The sequence below is a fragment of the Vulpes lagopus genome, chromosome 2 (assembly GCF_018345385.1).
Source record: "Vulpes lagopus strain Blue_001 chromosome 2, ASM1834538v1, whole genome shotgun sequence".
Taxonomy (NCBI): Eukaryota; Metazoa; Chordata; class Mammalia; order Carnivora; family Canidae; genus Vulpes; species Vulpes lagopus.
Window position 1 is genome coordinate 115,251,061 of NC_054825.1, and position 22,152 is coordinate 115,273,212.

The window sequence follows — 22,152 nt, forward strand, 5'->3', positions numbered from 1 at the left end:
GAAAGGCGCGCGTGGCCTCCGTGCACAAAGGAGACTGTGTCTCAGCGCCTTAAGTACCAGGTCGCCGCGGGAGGGTCTGCGGGCAAGTTTCAGAGGCGCAGCTGGAAGGCGCATCTGCCTGCGTTCCCTTCAGGGCGCTGCAAACACCGAGCGAGCCGATGCGCTGTGGCCTGGCGTGCTTCCTCTCCAGTTTCTAGAATGAATTCTTGGTGCGAAGTTGTTTCTCCTCCCACTTCCTCCGGGCCCGTTGCGGTGAGCGTTGGGGTAGTAAGTTAGGGTACTCGAGCCCGGGTGTTTAACTCGGGGCGGGCGGGGCCCTGGCGCTGTCCCGGGAAGCGGGTGCTAAGGTTCCGCGGGGCGGCCGCAAACCAGAGAGGGAGGGGCTCCCCCCAAGCCTCACGGCAGCAACGAATCAACGAATGAATGAATGAATGAACGAACGGACGAACGAACGAAGCAAGCTCCGCAACCGCGCGCTAGGGCCTCGGGCGCACCTGCGGGGAGGGTCGCGGCCGAGAGGCGCCTCGCGAGCGCCCTCTGGCGAGGACGGAGCGCGCGTGTCCCCGCCCCGGCCCCCCTTCCCGCCGCCGCGGCGCCCCCGCCCGGCTCTCCGGGTTCACTCTCGGTCTCTCACTCCGGGAGACACAGACGGCAGCTGCCCGGGCGTGCGGGGACCGGGGCGCCGAGGGAGGGACGCGAAGCCCGGAGCCCCAGCCGCGGTCTCCGCGCGGGTGGGCTGAGCCGACCCCCTCCCCGGCCACTTGGCGGGCGCGCCCGGACTTGGGGACGCGGCTCGGGAGGAGCCGGGGCGGCGGCGGCCGAGACAGGGGCGCGCACCCGGACGGGAGCGGAGTGAGCGGCGGGCTGGGCGGCGGCGGCCGCAGCGGCGGGTCCCCGGTGCCCCCCGCCCCCCGCCTCGCCGCCTCGCCGCCTCGCAGGCAGCGCCGCCTCCCCGGGCCGCGGCCGCCCGGCCGGGTCCCCTGCGCGTTCCCGGGCTCCGAGCCGGCGCACGATGCGCCCGGCTGCGTTCTGATCGCCGCCGCCGCCGCCGCCGCCGCCTCCGCCGCGATGATCCCCGCCGAGCCGCCGCCGCAGCCGCTGCAGCCGCCGCCGCCGGCCCCGCCGAACCATGTGGTGAGCACCATCGAGAACCTGCCGGCCGAGGGCGGCGGCGGCGGCAGCCTGTCCGCCTCCTCCCGGGCCGGCGTCCGCCAGCGGATCCGCAAAGTGCTGAACAGGTGAGCGGGGCGCGGGGCGCGGGGCGCGGGGCGCGGGGCGCGGGGCGCGGGCTGGGGCTCCCCCGCCCCGGCCCCCAGGCCCCTCGGGACGGACTCGCAGGGCGCCCGGCGACGGTGCGCCCGGAGCCCGCGGGGAGGCCGTGGCAGCTCGTCCCGGAGCGGAGCGCGGAGCCCTGGGGCGCGCGGGCGGCCGGCGCCGGCGGGTCCGGGGCGGGAGTTCGCGGAGAGGCGGGTCCGCACTCGCGCCGCGTCCCCGCGCGTGCACATCCCGTTACCCGCTGGACCCCGGCTCTGCGCCCCGGGGACCGCGGAGGGCGGGAGGGATGGGGGGAGGGATGGAGGGAGGGAGGGAGGGATGGAGGGACCCCCCCCCAGGGGGCGCGGGCGCAGGCGGGAAGGCGCGGTCGCCCGCCCCGGGCCCGAGGTCTCCAGCCTCCACGCGGGGGCGGGGGCACGAGGTCGCGGCGGGGGCCCCGCTGCTCGCCGTCCGACCCTCCAGTGGCCGCTCGCCCGCGCGCACGCGGGGACCCGGGAGCGCGGAGCTGGAGGCCGGGGGGACCCAGGCGGGGCGCGAGGACCTGCGAGGAAGGTGCGCGCGGGGGCGGCCCGGAGCCCGGGGAGGCGAGCGCAGACCGCGCTGGGAGCTGCGCAGTGGACGCACCAAGGACGAGGCGTTTTAGGAGGGGAACCCGGGTTGACGCGTAGACGCGGGCCCTGGCGCAACTGTTGGGCGAAAGGCACTTTTTCTACTTAAGTAACTTGAAATGGTCGAAGAGCTGACGCTTAAAAAAAAAAGAAAGAAAAAAAAAGGAAAAATCGGGTAATTGGTTTTGCGTGTTTCTATTCGAGTGCGTGTGTGCCTTCTGGATGCATCGGTGCGGGGGACTCTTAAGGTCGCCCTGGTCATACAGGTTTGTGCGCGGCGGTGCTCTGCGTAGCCGAGTCCCCCGTGGGGCTCTGCATAGGACCCCGCGCGGCTGCAAGCTGTAGTGGGAGCAAAAAATATGTACAGAAGTGGAAGCTTGGAGCATGGTTTAAATCAGGTATAACAAATCCCAAACCATTGGAGACGCCTAGTGAAGACTTGACGTGTATGTGAGCTTTCAGTAGGTTTCCATGTACTAGGACACCACAAGAAATTCACGTTGGAGGAGATTATGAGTTGCTAATAGGAAGTCAAGCCTCTACTTTCCTCCAAGTTGTAGGTTAGGACAACACCTTCCAGAATATTACACTTTAAAAGCGACCAGAGCAAATCAAGAAGATGCTGGCTTGGTACATAGTATGTGGGTTTCCTAGTCCTCATGAACACCTCTCGGTGGTTTTTTTTTTTTGAATTGTAAATATCTTGGCATTGGATGTTTAGATTTTTAAGCAGAGTATGTTAAATATCACTGTCCGTCATCAAACTGGAAGGAAAAAAAAAAACCTGGTGCAAGCGTTCATTTTTCTTTCCTTGATTCTAAGTTATTCTTGATTCCGTGCAGATTGTTTCTTGGTATTTAATGAGTCTTAGAGTCCGGAATAAAAAGATCACCGAGGAGACTTGGTTGTCATCATCTCTCAGCAGCCAGTAACTAGCCACGTGGCTCCCGGGCAGAGCTGCGCATCTCCCTGGGTCTCGGTTTCTGCATTTGTAAAATGTGTTTTATAATACCTGTCTTCCTGCTCTTGTCATGAGATAATACTAAAGAAAATACTTGGGCGAGTATAAAGCTCTGCATGAATTCATGCATTCAGTGGATTTTTGTTGCCTGAGGTGGGTCTGTGGGAGCATCGCAAGCAAATGAAGTCCTAGTACATCAAGAGTAGAACTTTGTGTTTTACTAAGCCTTCAGTGATCTGCGTGACATGAGCTGTACTAGTCCCAATTTTTAGAGGAAGATTTTAGATGGAAAGATTGGGTCAATGACATGTCATCACAGGCGCATCTGTGAATGGGAACCTATCTAGGGTAGTAGCCTTCCCACTTCAACTAAAACGTTTAGTTGTCTTTCAGAATTCTTGAGAATTTTCAACGTAGTATTTTGTATTGAGTTAATGGTCTTTCCTTATCCTTCAAGGGAGAGAAGAAAAGATTTCTTTTTTTAAATAAATTTTTATTTATTTATGATAGTCCCCCCCCCCCCCACACACACACACAGAGAGAGAGAGAGAGAGAGAGAGAGAGAGGCAGAGACACAGGCAGAGGGAGAAGCAGGCTCCATGCACTGGGAGCCCGATGTGGAATTTGATCCCGGGTCTCCAGGATCGCGCCCTGGGCCAAAGGCAGGCGCCAAACCACTGCGCCACCCAGGGATCCCGAAAAGATTTCTTTTGAGAGGGAGCATCTTTGGTACGGAGACTGAAAAAAAGATTAAATATAGAAATCTCAATGGAATAATTTCATTAGCATGCTGATGAGGTTGGCTTCTGCGCCTTGATTATGTCAACAGGAGGCCATTGGTAGTGGCTGCTGAGTGGGCTCTACAAGCAACAGTGTGGGAGGAAACTGGAATTTTGGAGATCTTGTGCCAGCATTTAGCTGTGGCTCCCCTCTAGTTTGAACCCTCCAAGTATGATGGATCTAGCCAGTAATAGTTATCAGGCTGGGCCACTGGGGCCAAATCATAAGCATTGTCCATTTTCTCAAAACTTATGATCATTTTATCACCCTTCTTTTTCTTCTTCTTTTACTCTTCATTTTTCCTTAATATTTCTGTAGCCTCTACCTGCGTTGCCCTATCAACTTACTGTCCTCTGGGTTTCAGTTGCTTTTTTTCATTTGCTTCTGGCATGCAGCAAGTTAGCTGTTAGCAGAAAGTGAGGTTGCAAATCTGGAAGTTTAGAGCCAATATAAAAAAATATCCCTCCAACTTTTGGCATGCAGATTTATGGTTGGCAGCATTCTATTGCTGTGAGCTGGCCAGTAGTCTCTTCAGTGACAGAATGGGACATTGCACCACTGTGAGTTAGCTCTTAGCATCCCATTGGGCCAAAGGGGCAGTGCTGACAGTCTGAGGATGGTGCAGTGAGATGGAGATCATTAGTTAGACTATGAGCAACGTAAGCCCATGATTTGCTTGCCACTGGTGGCAGTCTGTAACAATAGCTACCTGCCAACCCAGAGGAAGAAATGCAAACACATATGCTATCTATATCTATCCAGGGATAGGTAAAAAGAAAAGTACTGATTAATAATTAATTGTAGGAACTTATTCTCAAGAAGCGTAGAATGAAAATGTAGTGTTACCTTAGTGTAATCTGCCTGATGTTGTCCTGCATCATTTTACTTTCCTCAGTATAGCTCCTCAGCATCCCACCCCCCAATTTTTATAAGCTTGTAGAATTGGATTGCTGCATTTTGTACATGAAAATTGGGCATCTCATTGATAACTCACTTTCTGTAAAGCAATTAGATTAGGATCTAATAGTATCCAAGATTTTGATGAAAAAGGAGGTGCCAGGTAATTTTTAAAAATCAGTTAATGGGATGTGTCACATTCTTCTCCCTGTGGTATTCAAAATTGTTTTGGCAGTAGGACACAGGAAATCCAAGATGATTCCAATGCTGAGATAATTGTTATTTCTTTCATTCTCAAGGGTTTAGAATAATGTATCAGTTCAAGCAAGGAAAACATATGGCAAATTCTTCCTCATTTATTTCTTAGCAGGGAATAATATTTATTACCCTGTCATGGGCAAGCAGTATATGACAAAAAAAGAAAACACCTCAAGGGCAACAGTTGATGACGCTTTCACAAGAACTGCTGAATCCTGGTAGATTTCTTAGAAAGATAGAGGAGTAGACACTAGTCTATAGAGTAGCCAGAGATTTACTCTTCTAAAATGATCACTTAATGAAATGTTTGTGAAAAACAAGTAGTTGCTTGTTTGGTGTTTTGCATGCGTATGGTTTTATTTATCGTTTCCCAGTTGAATATTATTTTCAGATCTTAACAAAAATGACTGTGAATTTCTAGTTTTGACCCACTTTCTTCCCCACAAGACATTCATTGTGTTGTCTCAAGTTACAAAGGGGTTTCTGCCTTTTCGAGTCTTGTAGTAGGGATATCTAATCACTAAAATGGATCCACTCGTGTGACGCTGGGTCATCCATTCGTTTGATTTGGAACCGATTTCCAATTTACGTTTTGATTCATTTTATTAATTTTAAAACGTCTGAAGAATTTTTGAATTGAAAACCAAGAAACATTAAGGAGGATACATAGAGAGTTGGTAGCAAGCCTAAATAAAATCAACATGGGAAGTTACCTGTGTAAGATAGGACAATATGTGCATATCACATATATCATGAGTCATTAAATAAGGTGGACAGAATATGGTAAACTAACAGAATGGCTGCCAAGGAACAGGATGATGCTTGAACTAATAGGTACAGTTGATGAAGACATAATTTAGATGATCCTTTATCAAGTCAGAAAGCTCTTGTTGAAAAATTGATAGTGAGGCTCTTTCTTAAGCTGCTGCTTCTAACAGATGTCAAAACAAAAGGGAAGACCAACTAGTAATGAGTATAACTGATATACAATATTCCAAATGGAACCGGGTGGTGTGATCAAAAACAGACATTTCTAAGATCAGTAGTAAACAAAAGATGTCGAAGGATGCATTTATTTTTAACCAGAGGACAAAATTATGAAAATAAAAGATCATCCCGTATGCTTATTTTTTATACAGAGGGCTTGGAGAAATGAGCATTTATATTAAAGGAATATTTGGTTTATGTGGGATAGAGATGATACATTTCCAAGTAATGTGTAAGAAAATGGACGTCTCTTTGCATAATTTTCCTTTCAAGATCTTCAACGTCTCAGGGTCATCATAATAGAAGTCTATTTTTGCCAAACACTGCTGTAGATGCAGATGATATAGGAAATTGAGTTGGCTGCTCATATAGTTCTAAGGTTATCTAATGCAAGAGCTGATTTATTATTTAATTGCCATTTCTCATAAAAGTAGAATGCAGAATGTGAGAATACCACCACCAGGTTTTAGCTTAGCTTTCTCAAACTCATTAGTTTGAGTTCAGGCCAGTGAGCATTCACTGTACATTTTTCAAGCACATTAATTCTTAATTATGTTTCTAAAAAAAGTATTCTTAGGAAGTTAAACTCCAGTAGCCACGTGGAGAAATACCTCACAAATATTTTGCCTATTTCTTGACTGAGGCGCAAACACATACAAGTATACATTCGTTTATTCTTATCTTTAATGGCCAAACCACATGACATGAAATTTACCATCTTAACCATTTTTATGTGTACAGTAGTGTTATTTGTATGCACACTGTCATGCAGCAGACATCTAGAATTTTATCATCTTGAAACTGAAACTGAATCCATTAAACACCCCTTTTTCCCTTCCACACTGACCCTGGCAACCACCTTTATACTTTTTGTTTCTAAGAGTTTGACTGTTTTGGATGCCTCATATAAATGGAATCATGTAGTATTTGTCTTTTTATGACAGGCTTGATTCATTTAACATAATGTCTTCAAGGTTCATCCACGTTGTACCACCGTGTGAGAGGATTTCTTACCTTTTTTAGTCTGAATAATATTCCACCGTATGTATATACCACATTTACTTTATCCATGTATCCGTTGATGGACATTTAGCTTGCTTCCATCCCATGGCAGTTGTGAATAAAGCTGCAATGAACATGAGAGTGAAAATGTATCTTCAAGATCCTCTTTTCAATTTTTTGGGATATGTACCCAGAAGTGGGATTGCTGGATCGTATGGTGACTCTATTTTTATTTCTTGGAGTTTTTTTTTTTTCTTGGAGTTTTTCATTGCAGTGGCACCATTTCATAGAAGTGGCACCACTTTACATTCTCACAGTGTATAAGAGTTCCAATTTCTCCACGTACTTGCCACTTGCCAATACTTGTTACTGTGTGTGTGTGTGTGTGTGTGTGTGTGTTTTGATATTGGCCATCCTAATGGATGTGAAATAATGTCTCATCGTGGTTCTGATTTGCGTTTCCCTAATGATTAATGATATTGAGCAGCTTTTCTTATGCTTTTTGGCCATTTGTATGTCTTCTTTGGAGAAATGTTGATTTAAGTCCTTTGCTCATTTTTAAATTGGATTATTTGTTTTGTTTTTGTTTTTTTTTTTTTTAGTTGTTGAGTTGTAGGAGTTCTTTATATATTATGGATATTAACCCCTTATTAGATATATGATTTACCAATATTTTCTTCCATTCCATTGACTGCTTTTATACCCAGTTGATGTTTCTGTGTTTATTTGTTCTTAATCTCTTACTGAGTGTTGAGCCCTCTTCTGGAGGACACATACATGACAAAATATTATTCTTGGCCTCAGAGACCTCAGAATCTAACTGGGTAACATGACATATGTTCTGCTACTGGGAGTTAATCATTATAATCTATAACCTGAATTTTTATGAGTAATGTCTAATTATATGTTTCCAGATGTCTAGATACTAAAGTCCTATAAATAAATTGTTCACTCTGCAATCCATGCTGAACTTCTCATTCTATCGTTTTGACCTTATACAGGGACTACTTGAATGCACAATAGTTAGGAAGAAATTTCATTGGAAATGCCAAGGAAAACAATAAAAATAAATATGTTTTAGAAGATATTTTCTTAGAAAAATGTCATGCTCCAGTCAATGGCAATAAATGTAATTTGTTTAAGAATACTCATTAAAATTTTTTAAATATTGTTTTCTACTGGAATTAAATTCTAAACTTTCTCTAATGATAATTTATGTATATGACTCTGTGATGCTTGAAAAAGTACCATTTTGCAAGTTCTGATATTTATACCACCAATTCTTGCCATTTTAAACAAATTAATTAGGGAAACCTACTATGAACTGAATAAACATGGGATTTTACAAAAACCACATCAATCTAATTATGTCCATATTTAGAGTTACAGGGCTACAATTCCTAAATCATCCCTGATTTTGAGCTAGTGAAAGTACTGATCTATTGTATAAGACAAATACTTTACTGATTTCTCATTCATTCATTCATTTATTCAATGAATATTTATTGAGTTCTTCCTATAAGTTGGGCACTGCAGGATCAAGGTAGTGAACCAGATAGGTATGGGCTGAAGAGGACTCTTGGGTACCATTGGTAGAGTTTCTAACTGTTATTACCCTTTCAAGATAATTTATCAAGGGAACAATTTAAGTAAAGTAGAAATAACAGTAACATACATCACCTATCAAAAATGATTAGATTTTCAAGCTGATCTAACAGAGGTGTACAAAAAACTCCCCCATAATTTAGCTGTTTCACCTCTAGGCAGACTACTCAAGAGGAAGACTGAACCCATAATAAAATTACTTGAAGTGTACACAGAGTCCAGAGGTCGATCTTTCTTGATGAATACAATACAATTTGTTTCATCTAAGACTTTAAAAAAATCAGGAATAGCCATTAATGTTTATCAACCTTAAGAACGTTAGGGGAAAAAGGAGAATAGATTTGAATTTCATTCTGCCATTACAGGATGATCCTATCAAAGGTCAATACTATATAAGTCAGGAAAATAGAATTTCCTAAAAATAAGCAAACAAAAAAAGAAAAGAGAGATTCCTGACAATATTAACATTATGACAGATGCATACTCAGGTTTGAGGGACCTTGGATACATGTTCATGTGTTGCAAGTAAGAGAGATTTAAAATATGACAACAGCATGAGGATGAGTTAGTGGAAGGACTGCATGCTTTCTTATATAATTTGATACAATCTATTGAGAGTATTTGAGTTAAAATCAGCATGTAGACAATGGATCAAATTCTTAAATTTTACATTATAAAGTATACATTTTTATATTATAAAATTTATATCACATTATTCTTATAATAATAAAAGTAGTTATATTATCATCCTGTTAGAGGGAGAGAGAAAAACCAATTTTTGGTGGTCATATAGTTTAGTGCTTTTATAGGACTACAGAGGACAGAGAGCCCACACTAGACTGTAAACAGGGTGGGAAGGTTCAGGGATGGCATTTGCCTTTGGCATTGAGAGATAATGTCTTCTTGGGGCTGCTATAACAAGATACCATAGATTAGGTGGCTTAAACAATAGTCTTTTATGCCTCACAGTTCTGGAGGCTGCGAAGTCTGAGATCAGAGTGTCAGCCGATTTAGTGTCTGGGGGTGGCCTTCTTGACCTGCAGACAACCATCTTCTCATATCTTTGATTTGTAGAGCAAGAGAGCAATCCCTCTCCTGTGTCTTTTTATAAGGGCACTAATTCCATCATGGGGGCTCCACCTTTGTGACTTCATCTAAATCCAATTACGTTCTGAAGGTCCCACCTCCAAATACCATCACATTGGGAATTTGGGCTTCAATTCATGAACTTTGAGGGGACATAAACTTTCAATACATAACAGATGGATAGGAAAGAACCATGTGGAAGAAGAGGGGTAGTAGAAGGGATGAAACCAAATATGGGGTGAGATAGTAAGTGTCCAGTTTGACAATATTATGTGGGGGTAAAGAAGGTCTAGAGTGAAGTAAGGTTGGAATGGTAGGATGGAGTCAGACAATGGGCACCCTTAGGTGCTCCGATAAGGAGTTAGACTTCACTCTGTGGATTATTACCATTGCAGGTTATTGAATAGAGAAAGGACATGATCAGAGATGTGCCTAAACATGATATTCTGAACCCAGTCTGTAGGACCAATGAAGAGGGGAGGGGTTGGGTATGGGGGACAAGTTATGAGCTACCATAGCCATTTAGGGGCGAGGAGAAAAGAGTCTAAATGGGATGGTGGCAGGTAGAAGGAAGTTCTGTAGTTTGGACAGAATCTGGTCCTAGAACAGGAAAAGGAAGATTAGATTATTTTGGAGAAAGTACCCAACAGTGTCTGCAACATTGTGGTTATTTAGTATTTGTTTTATGAAAGGTTATTTAAAAGTTGCCTCAAGGAAGGGATCTGCTCATCAGGGCAGAAGAAACACAAGGTGTTGCGTGAACTAGACACACAGCCAGGAGGACAGCAGCCAGCTACTCAGACTGTGGTCCCAGGACCTGCGCCGATTCAGAAACTGTGTAACCAGAATGCAGACATGAACATGAAATCAAGAGTGAGCATTTAGAAATATTTATAGATATGTGACGGAACTTTTTTTTTTTTTTTTTATTAACTTTTATTGGTGTTTAATTTACCAACATACAGAAAAACACCCAGTGCTCATCCCGTCAAGTGTCCACCTCAGTGCCCGTCACCCATTCCCCTCCCACACCCGCCCTCCTCCCCTTCCACCACCCCTAGTTCGTTTCCCCGAGTTAGGAGTCTTTATGTTCTGTCTCCCTTCCTGATATTTCCCAACATTTCTTTTCCCTTCCTTTATATTCCCTTTCACTATTATTCATATTCCCCAAATGAATGAGAACATACACTGTTTGTCCTTCTCCGATTGACTTATTTCACTCAGCATAATACCCTCCAGTTCCATCCACGTTGAAGCAAATGGTGGGTATTTGTCGTTTCTAATTGCTGAGTAATATTCCATTGTATACATAAACCACATCTTCTTTATCCATTCATCTTTCGATGGACACCGAGGCTCCTTCCACAGTTTGGCTATTGTGGCCATTGCTGATAGAAACATCGGGGTGCAGGTGTCCCGACGTTTCATTGCATCTGAATCTTTGGGGTAAATCCCCAACAGTGCAATTGCTGGGTCGTAGGGCAGGTCTATTTTTAACTCTTTGAGGAACCTCCACACAGTTTTCCAGAGTGGCTGCACCAGTTCACATTCCCACCAACAGTGTATGAGGGTTCCCTTTTCTCCACATCCTCTCCAACATTTGTTGTTTCCTGCCTTGTTAATTTTCCCCATTCTCACTGGTGTGAGGTGGTATCTCATTGTGGTTTTGATTTGTATTTCCCTGATGGCAAGTGATGCAGAGCATTTTCTCATGTGCATGTTGGCCATGTCCATGTCTTCCTCTGTGAGATTTCTCTTCATGTCTTTTGCCCATTTCATGATTGGATTGTTTGTTTCTTTGGTGTTGAGTTTAATAAGTTCTTTATAGATTTTGGAAACTAGCCCTTTATCTGATATGTCATTTGCAAATATCTTCTCCCATTCTGTAGGTTGTCTTTTAGTTTTGTTGACTGTATCCTTTGCTGTGCAAAAGCTTCTTATCTTGATGAAGTCCCAATAGTTCATTTTTGCTTTTGTTTCTTTTGCCTTCGTGGATGTATCTTGCAAGAAGTTACTGTGGCCAAGTTCAAAAAGGGTGTTGCCTGTGTTCTCCTCTAGGATTTTGATGGAATCTTGTCTCACATTTAGATCTCTCATCCATTTTGAGTTTATCTTTGTGTATGGTGAAAGAGAGTGGTCCAGTTTCATTCTTCTGCATGTGGATGTGTGACGGAACTTTTATGTCTTTCCTTGTAATATTAAAAATCGGGTCATGTATTCTGATAAGTTTTTGTTTTTTGTCATTTTATTTTTCCAGCAGTTGGTTTTTAAAATTGCATTTTACAAAAGTATTACCTGCAAGGAATTGAAAGAAGCAACTGATACCTTATGGTAGAAAGTTTGAGAGGCACTGGTCCCAACCCAACATCCAAGAGGGGACAACAGTGAGTCTGGATTCAACAGTGAGTGTGGAAGTATATCTGATCATGGAGAAGGGGTTCCTCATAGTGGTGGCATTAGGCTGGTGCTGGTCGTGGCCTTGGAAATCTGGTGATGTGGAGACACTGATGAGAGCTACATTAAGTATCGAGGGCTTAACCCAAACAGCCTGGGTTGAGGCTCCCACCTTAAATGCTGGGCAGGATAACTTTTTAAAGTGAGGGGTGGTACAGCACAGCATCCCGGAATGGGGTATGAGTGGAGATGCTACTTTCCAGGGATCACAAAGTGAAAAAGAGCATATTCTAGGTCTAAGTAACAGAAGGGAGGGTTGCTAGCCTGAGTGGCAGAGCCACTGGTAGGGCTTCCCTTCAAGCTCTGAGGAGCACAGACTAAGAGCTGTGCCGCCATTCAACAAATAATTACCGAGCCAGGTAAGAGGCATCATGTGGATAATGGGGATACTGTAGGGAGCAAGACATAAGAGACCTTCACTCTTCTGGTGACAGCATTGGAGTTGGGGCAGGCAATGAACAAATACTAAGAAAGATATCCAGTTGTGCTAGATACCACACAGAGGATTAAAGTGGAGGGAGGTGACAGAGAGCCGGTGGGTGGTGCTTTAACTTGAGGGATCAGAAGAGGCCTCTCTCTCTCTCTCTGGTGACATTGAAGCTAAGATCGGAATGGCCAGGAGGAACTGGCCACACGAAGGTCACTCCAGGCAGAGATGCTAAGATGAGACAAGCAGGAATAGTGTGCTGAAAGAGAGGAAGACAGGAGTGCAGGATGGCAGTGAGCAGAGGAGGGGAAGAGCTCCTGGGGAACGGACTCATAAGATCTTTTAGGGCCTCAGGGGTCAGGAGATGAGCTTGGGCTGTATTCTAAGTGGGATGGGGGAGCAACTGGAAGGTATTCAGTGAAAGAGTAGTCTGGTTAATGTTTTAAAGACCAGCTAGAATGGATTGTGGGAGAGGTGAGTGGTTCCTGGAGGAAAGGGATGTTGGGGGCTGGACTAGAGGGTAGCAATGGTGGTAGAGAGAAACAATTGTGTCTTGGAGTGACCTGCGTTGGGAGATGGAGTCTATGGGACTAGATGAGTGACTTGATGAGGCTGCACAGGGAAAAGCAAAGAAAAATTCTAGCTTGGGGAGCTTGAGAAACCAGGTGAGTGAAGGTGCTACTGCCATGGTCTAAGATGGGAAAGACAGGGGGAGTAACAAATATGGGAGAAAGTCAGGAATTGACTTCCAGCAAGTTCAGTTAGAAACGTTTAGCGGAAATGTGCAGTGACAGCTGGAGTCTAGGATTCTGGGGAGAACGCAGGGGCTGGGGATTTGCATTTGGGAGTCACAAGGGTGGTCCCAGATGAGATCATCTGGAGACAAAGTGTAGAGAGAGGACAAGAGGGAGCCCACACTGGGCAGCGCATCAGCCTCTGAGTCAGAGGAGGAGGACCCAGCAAAGGAACTGGAGGAGGAGTGGTCTGAAGTGCCCGAGAAAACAGGAGAGTGTAGTGTTCGGAAGCCTAAGGGAAGGAAGGAGGAGGGAGGAAATAAGTGGTGCCCTGTGCTGAGGTGATTAAGGGAAGGACAGAGAAATGGGCAGCGAGTGGCCCAGCAATGTGGAAACCTTGGGGGCCGTGAAAGGCAGAGGTTCAGAGTGGAGGTGCACAGGGAAGCCTGGATGGAGTGGCTGGCGAGGGAAAGTGAGGTGAGGGCTACAGAACATAACTCTTGGGAAGTTTTGCCCTAATGAGGGGCAAAGGGAAAGTCTCTTAATAGAGGAGATAACACAAAAGGTCTGTGCGCTGAAGGGTAAGATATGGTGTTAAGGGAAAACTGCATATGAGGGAAGGAGGGAACGCCTTGAGAAGGCTAAGATGGCGGGATCCAAGGGGGAGAGGTTGGCCTTGGAGAGGACCAGGACACTGTCCTCGAGAGAGCAGAGCTGCACCTGTGGGCATGAAGGAAGGAGATTTGGTAGGTTTGGTGATGGGAATAGAAGTCAGTTCCTGGCTGGCTGCTTCGCTTTCTCTGAGAGCTCTGAGGCAAGGATGTCCATTGAGAACGGAGGAGCTGGGTGCGGGGGAGGCCTGCAGGGCATTTGTGCAGAGGGAAACGGGCAACAGTCATTTTGAAGAGTCAGAAAGGGAATATATGAAAGGAGGATAGTAGGATTGAGGGGCAGCGCTGTGTGCTTGATGTTTGTGGAAGGGATGAGGTGGGGGGTGTGATGGGCAGAAAGAAGTCTGCCTTGGGCAGGGTGGACTCAGAGACGGATCTGGGCCCGAGTGACGCGGCCGGCAGCAACCATCTGTGAGTTCAGCTTTGAAGAAGTCAGGATATTGGTACGGGACATATTTGGGGGAGCTCAGTAGGATTTGGGTCCTGATTACATTGGGTAATAAGGTGGGAGAGACAGAAGAGGGGATTAAAAGTCACTCAGAGATTTTTGTGTCTGGGCTACTGGCGTGATGGTGTCCCCTTCAGAATGTGACTGATACATGCTCTGTCTGAGTTTGGGGCCTCAACTTCCTCACTTGGAAACTAGTTAAAGTAATCCTAGGCCTTCGTTTCCCATTGCATTTTGGGGGGGATTTTTAAATGAAGTAACATCCGGGCTGCGGGCTGGGAATGCTGGCCAGGCGCCACGCCGTGGTCTATCCTGGTCACAAAATCCAAAGGCCAAAGGCGAGCCGGCTTTCCAGGCCTCGGCCGTCGTCACGGCCGTCGTCAGGCCGGTGATGGATGCTGCCCGCCGCCTCCCCGCCGCCTCCCGCGTGTGAGGACCGGAGCGCGGGCCCTGCGGGATTTCCTCCTGAGCCTTGTCAGTCGGAATCCGAAGGGGAAGCCACCCATCTGTGAGCAAAGCACAAGTCTGTTTACTTCAATGGGTACTCTTTGTTGAAAGCTAGGTATAATTAAAAAAAATTTTTTGTTGTTGTTGTTCTGTTTTAAGAAAGCCTCTTCTTGCGAAGACCGACTTGGCAGGCGGCGTCTGTCCTGCTGTCTGGCCGCGCCTCTCCGAGCGAGAGTGCTCCGGAGGTACCTGTGGTTTGTGAAGGAGCTTGACAGGCTCCGGGAAGGGGTTAGTGCCTCTTGAACCGGGGAGGTTTCTAAATGAGCGTGGGCCTAAAAGGCTCCATAGAGGCCGTCAGTGGGACAGACAGAGCGGCTCTGAGGGAAGGGACAGAGCAGCTTTAATGTGCTAATGAGGGGAAGCCCAGATGCCAGCGGGATCAGAGGAGCTCTTTGTGACACTGGGTTCCCGGGGATGGCTGGAGTCTCTGTCCCTATCTGTATCCTGCTGTAGGCAGGAGAAACACTGCGCTCTCAGAGAGGGCCCTTTCCTCAACAGATAGCCTCACAGGCGGCTCTGAAGGCCTGTGGGTGGTGAGGGGCTTCGGAAGATCCCAGGGTCAGGTGACTGCTTGCAAACAGGGAGGCTGTGAGGTGGGGGCAGGTGTGTGTGGGAGGACAGAGGAAGGGGGGTGGGGGGAGGGGGATCTGTTCTGGACGGTGTGCGTCCTCACAGAGAGCTAGGAGGGATCCTTGCAGCTCCACAAAATTAACTGTTGCCCCTCCAGGACTGCCAGGCTTGGCCAGTGGGATTCAAGCCGGTCTGATAGGAGGGGATCTGTCTTTGAAAATAGCGCAAGGCGGTTTTGAGCTAGTTATGGAGCAAACCAGCCAAACACAAGCTACCACCAGCACCCAGTGAGTGCTGGAGTGAAATTCGTGGTCTGGTGACTTCATTCAGTGGTTGCTCTGGAATTGCTGGTGGAGAGGGTTGGGAGGCAGGGTCAGGGGACTCGTCCTGAAGCTGACTTTGCAGAGCAAGAACACAATAATTATTAAGATTGTGTGTTTATCTGTAGAGACCCCAGCCATTGATGGAGGGATTGGGCAACCAAAGCTCCCCCAGTCACCTCTTAAGGCTGCTTCTAGATCTCAGCATAATGTCTAGGATGGTTAATGTCTGGCAAAATGAGTTCCCAGATAAGACAAACAAATGAAATGAAGATGGGATCCTGACCCTATCTTGGTCTCCTACTTTTCCTTTCTGAATCTTTCTGGGGTATATAAATATCGAACATAATATACTATGTATCATGCTCTGCAAGTAATGTATATTAGATATTATTTGCAATCAGTCATTGTCTATCTATCTGTCTCTTTCTGTCTTGCTCTGCTGTTTTTTTTTTTTATGATAACACACATACAAACCAATTGGTAGATGATCGTTTTCTATTGGAATAGTTTAAAAACAGTCCTCAGGGGATCCCTGGGTGGTGCAGCGGTTTGGCACCTGCCTTTGGCCCAGGGCGTGATCCTGGAGACCCGGGATCGAATCCCACATCGGGCTCCCGGTGCATGGAGCCTGCTTCTCCCTCTGCCTGTGTCTCTGCCTCTCTCTCTATCTCTCTGTGACTATCATAAATAAATAAAAATTAAAAAAAAATTTAAAAACAGTCCTCAGATATCCTTACCATGCCCCGCCCCCTTTTTTTTTTTGGCTGAGAGTTGGTTGAAGAAGATTTTGGAGCCATACTGAATTGGTATCATCTAAGAAAATAAAAATATTCAGTGTGGAATTACCTATGAGCTAGCTGTATATGAAAAGGGTGAATGTGCCTATAGAACAGCCACCCCATAAGAATTCTTCCCCACGCATCCCACATTTCCCCCAGCCATGGATAGTTTTATTACCACACTCCGTGCTCCGGGTGGTAATGAGTTGGGTGACTTTAAAAATTTACCTTTATCTCCCTACTGTGATTCTAATAGTTTGTGTGATTTGTGTCTTTCAGGCAAAATTCTTCTCCTCCTCCTGCCCTCTTCCTCCTCCTTGTCCTTCCTTTTGAAAACAATCCTTTTTACCTTGATGCTTCCCATTTATTTCCTGGGCCTGATGGGATACATGCATTTTGGATTGACTTCCCTACTGAAAGCTGGGTGCTCTTGATCCTAAAGGAATATATAGGCAGTGAGGTGCTTGCTTGCGCTGCTTTTAGAAGATTGATCATTTGTAACTCTAATGCTGATAAATGGACTCATTTATGTCCAATGCAAAGAGACCATAATTATTACCTCCCTAGCCTCAAAGTTAATTGCAACCTGAGAGTATGCCTTTGACTATGACAGAAGGAAAGCACCATTTAAAGCATTTATAGCAATGGGTATCAGATCACTCATTTTGGATATCAATTTGTCAAAAGTGGTGATTATATAAAGTATGCAAAAGGGAATGGATGCAGCACGGGCTGCTGTGCCAAGACTGCAGTTTGTTGGGCTATGGGTTGGTGAATTGAGATACAAGACAAAACTCTTCTTCTTTTTTAAAGATTTCATTTATTATTTAAGAGAGAAAGAGATAGTGAGAGAGAGCACAAGCAGAGGGGAGAGGGAGCCTAACCGACTGAGCCACCTAGGCACCCCACAAAAAACTTTTCTTACCAGATTGTTATCTCCTGTTTCCCTTTGTCACAACCAGACAACAGTTCATTGGGTTTAAGAACCTGAGGGTTCTCCTCCTTTTTGGTTGCAACTGGGGAAGCAGATAAAGGGCCAGAGTCTACAGGGCACTCTTGCTAAAAAAGGAACTTCTTCAGGCTGACGCATTCTACCACAAACTCTTCCAAAAGGTGGTTGGGGAAGAAAGACATATACAAAGAACAAAAGATTTTTACAGTGAAATACATAAGGAAATTGAATGCTGGTGGTGGGGTGGAGGGTAAAGGGAAGGCTTGCAGAGAATTAGCCTTGCATTTCTAATACTGCTGTGCTATCTTAACCATTAAAGTAATTGTCTTCATGAGGCATAGAACGTTGATTCTGGCCTCTCTTAAGGAAATGCTAGCAAGTGAACAAGGGAAAAAAGGCACAGAAGACATGTGATGTATTAATGAATCAAAGACACCCTCATTCCATGTCAAATTCCTCATTTTGCTGAATCACTAACTTTCTCTGTGAAACTGTTTTGATCTTAGGAAATGAATAAAGCAAAGCAATGAATGATAGTGCCTGGCACAGAATAGGTACTCAATGGATTTTAGTTTTAGGTTTTTTTTTTTTAATTGACCTATGGGATGGTAGGGGATATAGAAAAGGATAGAAAGATAATTTGAGTGATGCCAGAGTTAGGAAAGTGCCAAGGTGCGCTGCTTAAGTCCTTCTCATACTTTAAAATTCAACACACGTCTATCAGTGCTTTTCTCCTAAAATTTTTAATTCTATCTGCCAAGAAATTTCCTGTGTGGTAATCAGTTGTAAAATTAAAATGTAAGTCACTTAAAGGTTGTTTTAAGCAACAGAGGTTAAGAAGAGGGCTAGTCAAAACAAAACAAAACAAAACAAAAAAAGGGCTAGTCTACTTCCTTTAGCATCTTAGTGTTCTGATCTTGAGGACCTTAGTTTCTTATCTGCTCACAAGTTCTGTTGAGGACTAAAAGAAATACATACACACACATATATATATTTATATTTATATTTATATTTATATAGACTCAGGGTAATTTGACAAGTTATCTGCACTAGAATAGAATGTAAATTAGCATAAGATTTTTCCTAAAAGTGTCAGCTTAGTTGGCTTTTAAATTTCTGCTGTAGACACATAGATGTGACCCTTTGAGGAGCAGGACAGTGCCAGAGGGTTACTAACTGTAACAGCCTTTTCCCACCCCCTCTAGCCTTTGTTGCATCACTTTGTTGCATCACATATATATAATACTAATATATAATATATATTATTATAATTATTATATATAATAAATATATGCACACATATTATATAACTATATAATTATATATAATATATAATATATATAATATAAGTATTACATATAAGACATATATATATGAAGCACTTAGAACAGCATTTGACATATAGAAGTCCTACTCAATCTTATTATTATTATCATCATCATCATCATACTGGCAGGTATAAAGCCTGGAGAAAAAAAATAGCGAAGAACAAGACCGATTGCCAAGGAAACTGCATGAGAGTAGAGCCCATGCCTGGCTGGTTTACTGCTTTCTGCCCAGTGCTCTGCAGAGCCCTTGAACATAATGGATGTTGGTAATACTTGTTTGATGAATTAATGGTGTACTTATAGTGGTCTGGGAAGGAACAGTAAGAAGGATATATGGTAGTTAGAAGTCCTAGCTCAAAGTAGGCTAGGAGAAAGGAGAACAACATTTTTTATTACCATCCCCAAATATTTTCCTAAATAATTTCTACCAGTCAGAAATTAATTTGAAATAGATTTCTTCTTCAGATACATCACCCTGGGAAAATTAAACAGGATTAGATTTGTATCCTTTGGATGTCTGCTGTGGGGAAAGCATAGTCCTAAGTGTGGTTAGGAGATGCAAACATGTAAGATTAGGTCTCTACTCTCAAGTATACTTTAATCTAGTTAATCAGTTATTATTTCAGTCAATCAATTAAGCTGCTTTCCTCTAAAGAGCTGAAATCAGTCAGAAGGAAGGATAGGATCATTACTTGAAGGTATCTTTGGAACGTGGGACATTGGGCATGCAAGAAGGTCTGGTTGGATTTTTATAGTGTGGGAAGTTGTGCAACTAGAGAGCTATAAGCATTTTTGGTTGGAGGAGAAGAACCCACAAGCATGGGAGAGCACCAGCGATCAACTTTGCTGTTTTTGGAGTATGTCCAGGGCTCTCCACCAGTATGGTCAAGCATCACCTCCCAGGTTTTCAGAGGCATACTGGTGAATAAATGTTGGAGAATGTATCTGTGCACCAGCTCTAAGAATGTTGACATGTCATTTGAAATCCGTGGTCACTAAATCCCTGTACAGCTCTTATGGTGTATGATGATACTTGACAGTAAAACCCAAAGACCTTCTGACAAATCAAACGAAATTTATTTTTAAAGCATATATGTAGTCTTTCTTCTTTGTGTGCTGGTACCTCCAAATAAAATGACAGGCCAGCCATTTTAGGAGTGGTTCATGTGTGCTTGTGTCCTGGGGGCAAAGAGCCCATATAGACAGTTAAGTTGAATTAGAGTTCCAACCAGAGAATGATTTGTTACCTCAGCATATTTAGATAAGCCCTGCCTGCAAAGGTGGACTCAGGATAATTTGACAAGTTATCTGCACTTGAATAGAATGGAAATTAGCATAATATTTTTCCTAAAAGTGTCAGCTTAGTTGGCTTTTAAATTTCTGCTGTAGAACACACAGATGTGACCCATCGAGGAGCAGGACAGTGCCAGAGGGTTACTAACTGTAACAGCCTTTTTTCCCTCCTCTCTCCAGCCTTTGTTGCATTACTAAGGCGGGACGTTTTATTCACCGTGGAGTGATGAGACTTCTGCTTTATGACATTATCAAAGATCTGCGTACATAAAAAAGAGTAATGAAGTCATTTGGCTTGCATTCTTGCTGTCATTTGTATTGCCTCTGCGCAGGGTTGAGTGAAGCAGTTTCTGTCGCTGCTGTAAGCAGTAAGCCTCGAAATGTTAAATGCTGACTCAACATAAGCATGTCTGCAGAAGAAGATGATTAACTTGGAGAGAAGCTAGTGTCAGCAAGAAGAAATACAACCACACATTCAAAAGGGATATGGAGTATTTACATGTGACATCTTCGGGAGCCGTTGCAAATAGAAAGAGAAAAATATAGTGGTGTTAGATGCAAAGAAGTGTACTCCTTTGCTTCTATCCTTGGCAACAGAGACTTTTTCCTCCAAAGTGTCTTGTTGGTTCCATCACTAGTGCATCCATTTTGCCCCAGATGGTTCTTATAAGCCAATTAGTTTTTGGTATTCATCTAGATTCTGGGGCTGGAAGATTGTTGTTTGTCTTGGGGCAGGCACAGGCCCAATCAGATTGAAGGGAAGCACTTACATTTGATGGTGGGGGAAGAGATTTTTCTTTCTCTGTTGGATGTGATCAAGAAAACATCTGTCTTGCTACTGGCTCTTACGGTCAGCCACCTTATGACCATGAAGGAAACCAGTCTTCGGATGTCACCAATGCTGAGGGCAGCAGAGTGGAGACAGGGAAGGTGCCTGTATCCTTGAAGACAGTGTGGAGCAACTAAGTGAAGTGCCACCTGCTTAGAGATTATTGCTCTATCGCTGGACTTCCATTATGTGGCATAATAAATATCTTTAATGGTTTAGGCCAGCCTAAGTTGAAATTTGTTTTACTTGCAGTTGAGAACTTTTTTGACTGATACACACCTCTCTCACGCTGCCCTGAAACCAACGACTTTCTATCAATACTAGCCAAGGCCTTTTCATCTCTTTCAGTATGGACGCCTGTGCCAAGGAAGAGCAGAGGCCATCTGCTCCAGTGTGTAGTACGGAGGGTTGATCTTCTAGGATACAGTTGCACAGAGTAGAAGGAAGGGGCTCCTGTGACTGGTGGGGGTCATGGACATCCATACCAGTCTGTGGCACCTTTGGTAGTTCTGAGCTGGCTCAGATTAGACAAATACATTGAGGAGATTGGAGTGTTGGATGATAGACTCCCCATCACATCAGCCATTTATTCATTTGTTTGATAAGCATTTATTTTGAGTCTGCTTTGTGCCAGGCTGGTGCGAGGCACCATGTGTAGGAAAGATCTCACAGGGTATAGTGGAGAAGCATGGAGTGCCTGATATGAGGGATTAGGGAAGGCATCTGAGCATGTGACAGTTAAACTGGTAACTGGAGGATGAGGAAGACTTAGCCAGAAGAGAGAGGAATGTGTGTGTGTGTGTGTGTGTGTGTGTGTGTGTGTGTGGCAGGGTTTTATAGGGAATGGTGTTTTAGAGTAAACGACACCTCAGAAGAGTGTGCGGGTGAAAGCATGGTGCATTCTGGGGGATGGAAGCAGTTCAGATGGCTGAGGCTCCACATGTTGGGGAGAACGATGGTGGAGTAGGTAGGGGCCAGATCATGGGGGGCTTGGGAAGTTTGTTCAGTTGGGTGTGTTTTACCTTAAGAGCACTGAGCACTATTGAGGCTCCAAGCAGAAGAATGACATGACCAATTTGCATTTTCATAGGCTCTGGCTGCCAGCAGTATACACTGAATTTGAACACAGCAAGATTATTGCACCCTGGGAGGTGACAGTTCCAGAGGAGAAATGGCGAGTTATGATGCACTCCTCGTCTCTCCCTCTTTCTCTCTCTCTCTCTTTAAAGATTTTTATCTGTTTGAGAGAGAGAGAGAGAGAGAGAGAGCACACAAGCAGTGGAGAGGGGCAAAGGGGGAGGAAAAAGCAGATTCCTCGCTGAGCAGGGAGTCCAGATGCAGGACTTGATCCCAGGACCCTGAGATCATGACCTTCACT

General features: G+C 45.0%; 1 protein-coding gene across 1 annotated transcript in view; it reads left to right on the forward strand.

The window, feature by feature from the left end:
- Positions 1–629: 629 nt before the first annotated feature.
- SLC35F1 (solute carrier family 35 member F1) overlaps positions 630–22,152 on the forward strand; it is a 395,559-nt gene continuing 374,036 nt past the window's right edge. Inside the window, exon 1 of the mRNA XM_041746574.1 lies at positions 630–1,238. Within this exon, the coding sequence (XP_041602508.1) occupies positions 1,069–1,238 (170 nt within the window). The 5' untranslated portion in view covers positions 630–1,068. The remainder of the gene's footprint in view (positions 1,239–22,152) is intronic.